This window comes from Ictalurus furcatus, chromosome 8 (assembly GCF_023375685.1).
Source record: "Ictalurus furcatus strain D&B chromosome 8, Billie_1.0, whole genome shotgun sequence".
Classification (NCBI taxonomy): Eukaryota; Metazoa; Chordata; class Actinopteri; order Siluriformes; family Ictaluridae; genus Ictalurus; species Ictalurus furcatus.
This window is the reverse complement of record NC_071262.1, coordinates 11,438,880-11,443,185: the sequence shown is the minus strand read 5'-3', so window position 1 is coordinate 11,443,185 and position 4,306 is coordinate 11,438,880. Positions and strand designations below refer to the sequence as shown.

The 4,306-nt window shown below is 43.0% G+C and overlaps 1 protein-coding gene across 2 annotated transcripts; it reads left to right on the top strand.

The window, feature by feature from the left end:
• Nucleotides 1-741: 741 nt before the first annotated feature.
• LOC128611347 (serine protease 23) lies at nucleotides 742-4,306 on the top strand. 2 transcript variants are annotated; one of them, XM_053630760.1, is made up of 2 exons: nucleotides 742-1,357; nucleotides 2,887-4,306. In XM_053630760.1, exon 2 carries the CDS (start codon nucleotides 2,905-2,907, stop codon nucleotides 4,063-4,065), a length of 1,161 nt encoding a protein of 386 aa, XP_053486735.1. In that variant the 5' UTR covers nucleotides 742-1,357; nucleotides 2,887-2,904; the 3' UTR covers nucleotides 4,066-4,306. The 2 variants fall into 2 exon arrangements, with proteins under 2 accessions (XP_053486735.1, XP_053486736.1); XM_053630761.1 differs by lacking the exon at nucleotides 742-1,357 and adding an exon at nucleotides 1,364-1,775.

The following is a 4,306-nucleotide window of genomic DNA, read 5'->3' as shown; positions in this document are numbered from 1 at the left end:
ACTATAAATATCAGTAAACAGAAATAAATTAAACAAAGTCGATATTTGCTGTGTCGACCATTTGCTTTAAAAATATATTTTTTTAGTAGTCTCAGGTAGAATTAGTGCAGTTTTATAAGGAAATAAGCTGTAAGGTTTATTGAGCGTCTTGCAGAACCAGCCACAGTTCTTCTGGAGACTTTTACTGTCGCACTTGCTTCTTATTTTTTGCAGCAAAACCCAGCAGCCTTCATTGTGTTTTTTTTTGTCTGAAAAGTGTCTCTTATGTAATATGTTACTTTATTTACTGACATACAAACATTTTTCTGTAACATTTCATTTTGTGCTAGAAAACTAATGTTTGGGAATGTAAAATATTTTTTGTAGGCTACTGACTCGTTAATGTAGAAGTCCATCCATATTCTATACCTCTTATCCTTCAGGGTCGCGGGGAATCTGGAGCCTATCCCAGGGATCATCGTGCACAAGGCAGGGTACACCCTGTACAGGGTGCTAATCCGTAGTGCAGGGCACAATCACTCCCTCACACACCCATTCATACACTACGGACACTTTGGACATGCCAACCAGCCTACCATGCATGTCTTTGGACTGGGGGAGGAAACCGGAGTACCCAGAGGAAACCCCCACAACACAGGAAGAACATGCAAACTCCGCACACACAGGGCCATGGTGGGAATCGAACCCCGACCCTGGAGGTGTGAGACGAACCTGCTAACCACTGTAAAGCTGCTTCGGGACAATGTCTACTGTTAAACGCGCAATACAAATAAAACTGAATTGAATTGAATAAGGATCGTTTGTTCTGTCCATTAGCCCGCTTTGTTTAGGGTTCACGACCATATTTGTAGCGGTCCTGTGAGTTTCACATCATTCTATTCTGCAACTGGTCACTTTTAGACAACTGTTGTATCACGCTGAGATTTTTTATCAAACTTTTTTTTTTATGTTTTTTGACACCGCCAGAAGTTTGTCGTCAGGCAGCACATGTTTGCTTGTTTTTCAAACATGGGTGCACTTCCTAGGCTATAAAACAGCACCCAGTCTGGACGAAGATGAAATCAGCCCGGTGTACCCAGCGGCGCTAGGACCACGAGGTTAAACTGCAGCGCCAAACTCATCTCTGCTTATTTGGCTGAAGAGACTCCAGTAGGTAACACACACTGTCCTGCTTTTCTCAGGAAGCCAATTCGTCTTATGGGACATATTATGGGATGTAAGATAAACAAGCCGAAAAGACGCAATGGGAGGAAACTCCAGATCTCGAATAGCCGGTGCACTTAAAGAAGAAGAAGAAGAAGAAGGAGACGTGATTTGGAGTTGAATAGAAACTTTTCTTTTAAGGAGCCATCTCAAGGTGGAGTTATTTTAATTGATTTGTGTGGTCGTTTTTGACAGTATAATATCACGCACTGATACAATCCTGTGCGCAAAAGTAGAATAACGGCGACTGGCGGTGCGCGCGCGCGAGCGTGCGTGCTCGTGCGCGTTTTCCTAATAATCAATCAGCCCTATAATGACCCGGATTAAGCTGCGAGTTTAAATGGCGTCAGATTCCTAACCTGGGAAACTGTTTACACTGCCGAGGTGACAGACTTCTCGTTGCAAGTATCTGCTTGAGCATTTGCACGTACCGCTTTACAGTTTGTACAGCCTCAGTACAAGTGAAGCTAGGTAAACAGTGTGTGTTTTCCTTGAGTTTACACAAGACGAGTTAGGCGTGGGTAATGATGCTTGGACACCCGTTCACAATGTGAGACATAACAAAAGACGAGGTGAGTTTTGGGTGCTGGGAAACAGGTTGCTCTTTGGGATTAAAAGGGAGGGGGTACACAGGGGTCAAATTTGGCCCCACGACACGTTGTGGAATATGAGAGTGCTCCTGAAAGATGTAATCCTTAAATCTGTGACATCATTCTGTACATTTTTTGGGGGGGGGTTGACAAACCTTAACCCCTTTTTTTAATTAATACGTCACTGGAGTGTATTAATGTATTGAAATCTTTACTATTTGGATATAAGAAAGCACAACCAGGCTTAGTAGTGGTCAGTCAATAGTGCCAACTTGGAGTAAGAAGAATATCATTACTAGTTGCCTTTCAGTAGTTCAGGTTTGAAAATGTGCTGATCAGATTGAAAGAATGAAGACTAAGATCTACATTTTGTCTGTATTTCCCGGGCAAGGAAAACACTGTTGAAGTCACTAAGTCTCTAACCAGAATCAAGTTAACTGATCGATTTTATTTAATTTGTTAATCCAGAATTTAATACTTTTTTTTTTTAATGATAAACCAAATGTGCCTACCAGAACAGTGTAAAATCTTTGGAACTGTTACTACTGTATGTGTAGTCTGTCATCTTGTCTGAACATGATTCACTGCATTTTCCATGTGCCTATTATAAAGTCCATAAAGACATGACAGGAGGCCTTCTTGTATTTCACTCAAAGTATGGAGCTGAGAAGGGAGTATGAAATAAATAAAAAGGTCAATGAAGTTATCTTGTGTTTCAGAATGTCAAAGATGTACAGTATATTGTGATTATTTGATAATATTTGAACAGTCATTCAGTCTAAATCCATTTCTAAGTTTGAAAGCATACCTCAAGCATACACTAAGAAAAAAAGTTCTTCAAGGGTTCTTAGGTTCCCTACTTGGAACTACTTTCTAACAGAGGAACTCTGGGTTTCTACATAGAACATATAAGGGTTCCTCTGGAGGGACAAACAAAGTACACTTAAGGGTTCTAGATCTAACCTTTCTTTTCCCTCCCTAAGAGTGTAGCTATCAAGAAGGTATTGTAGTGATTTAGCATATTGAAATGAATATTCCAAATAAAAAGGACTTGCAGTCATGTTGTAAGTTACATGTCTTTCTCTAATTTCAGGTTCCTCTAATCTCAGCCATGGCCCGTTACTGTAGATTGGATTTAGCACATTTCTGTCTTGCTGGTCAGCTCCTTTTACTTCTCCTCTCCATGTCTTCTCTATCAGTGAGAGCACCCACCTACCAGTTGCAGAATCCCCACATCCCCTCTCTGGTGCCTCACGCCCCTTTGGCCCTCTCTCGCTCCCGTTTCAGTGCAAATGCCCAGCTGGATTTTACCACCCACTGCAATACCAGCTGCTACCACAAGGTAGAAGACATTGACAAAGAACATCTAACTGAGCAGTTGGCCTTTGAAACACTGTATGCTGATGGCTCACGTACGCTGACCACTGTCGATCTGGAAGATGAAGAGGCCGACAGCAACATGTCTCCTGCACTGCCCATCAAGTGGAAGAATAAACTCCCATCTTTCCCTCACAAAAGAACAAGGAGGCAAATCTATGGCGCAGATGGACGCTTCAACATTCGTGGTGACCACTTCCTGTTGGACTACCCCTTCTCCACAGCTGTACGCATTTCGACAGGCTGTACTGGTGTTCTGGTATCCCAACAACATGTGCTGACCGCTGCCCACTGTGTACATGATGGAAAAGATTATGTCAAAGGTGCACGCAAGCTCAGAGTTGGCTTCCTCATTCCACCCTCAGCTAATGGCACCAAAGAAGACTTGAAGAAGCCCTTGGTGCGCTGGGTGAGGGTGCGGCGGACACGTGTGCCTAAAGGCTGGATACAAGGACCCCAGGATGTCAGCATGGATTATGACTATGCCCTTCTGGAGCTGCGTTGGCCACATCGCCGCCCCTTTATGCGCCTTGCCATAGCCCCTTCTTCTAACGATTTGGCTGGAAAACGCATCCATTTCTCTGGGTTTGACAGTGATCGGCCCGGAGAGCTTGTGTATCGTTTCTGCCCTGTAGAAGATGAGAGTAATGATCTAATCTACCAGCATTGTGATGCGAGACCCGGGGCCAGTGGCTCTGGGGTATATGGCCGTGTGTGGGACAATGTTCTGGAGCGCTGGGAGCGCAAGGTGATTGGCATTTTCTCTGGACACCAATGGTTGGAGATCAATGGCGAGAACCGTGACTATAATGTAGCTGTCCGTTTCACTCCACTGAAATTTGCTCAGATCTGTTACTGGGTGCATGGAAACAGAGCAGACTGCAGTCAGGACTGATTTAGATAAGCATGAGCAGTCAGAAGGAGAGGAAAGAAAAGCTGATCCATGAACGTGCACTTTTACAGTCAGTCCTTTTATAGACAAAAAAGAAATTACGGTCAAATCAAGATATGGTCCTTGGAAAAAGGTTATCAAAGGATTCTAGATTTGATCATCAAAGTTTAAGTTAATCCAAATTGGATCAGATATCATGTTTGTATTAAATTGGACATTTATTTAAACAAGTAAAACACTGTTG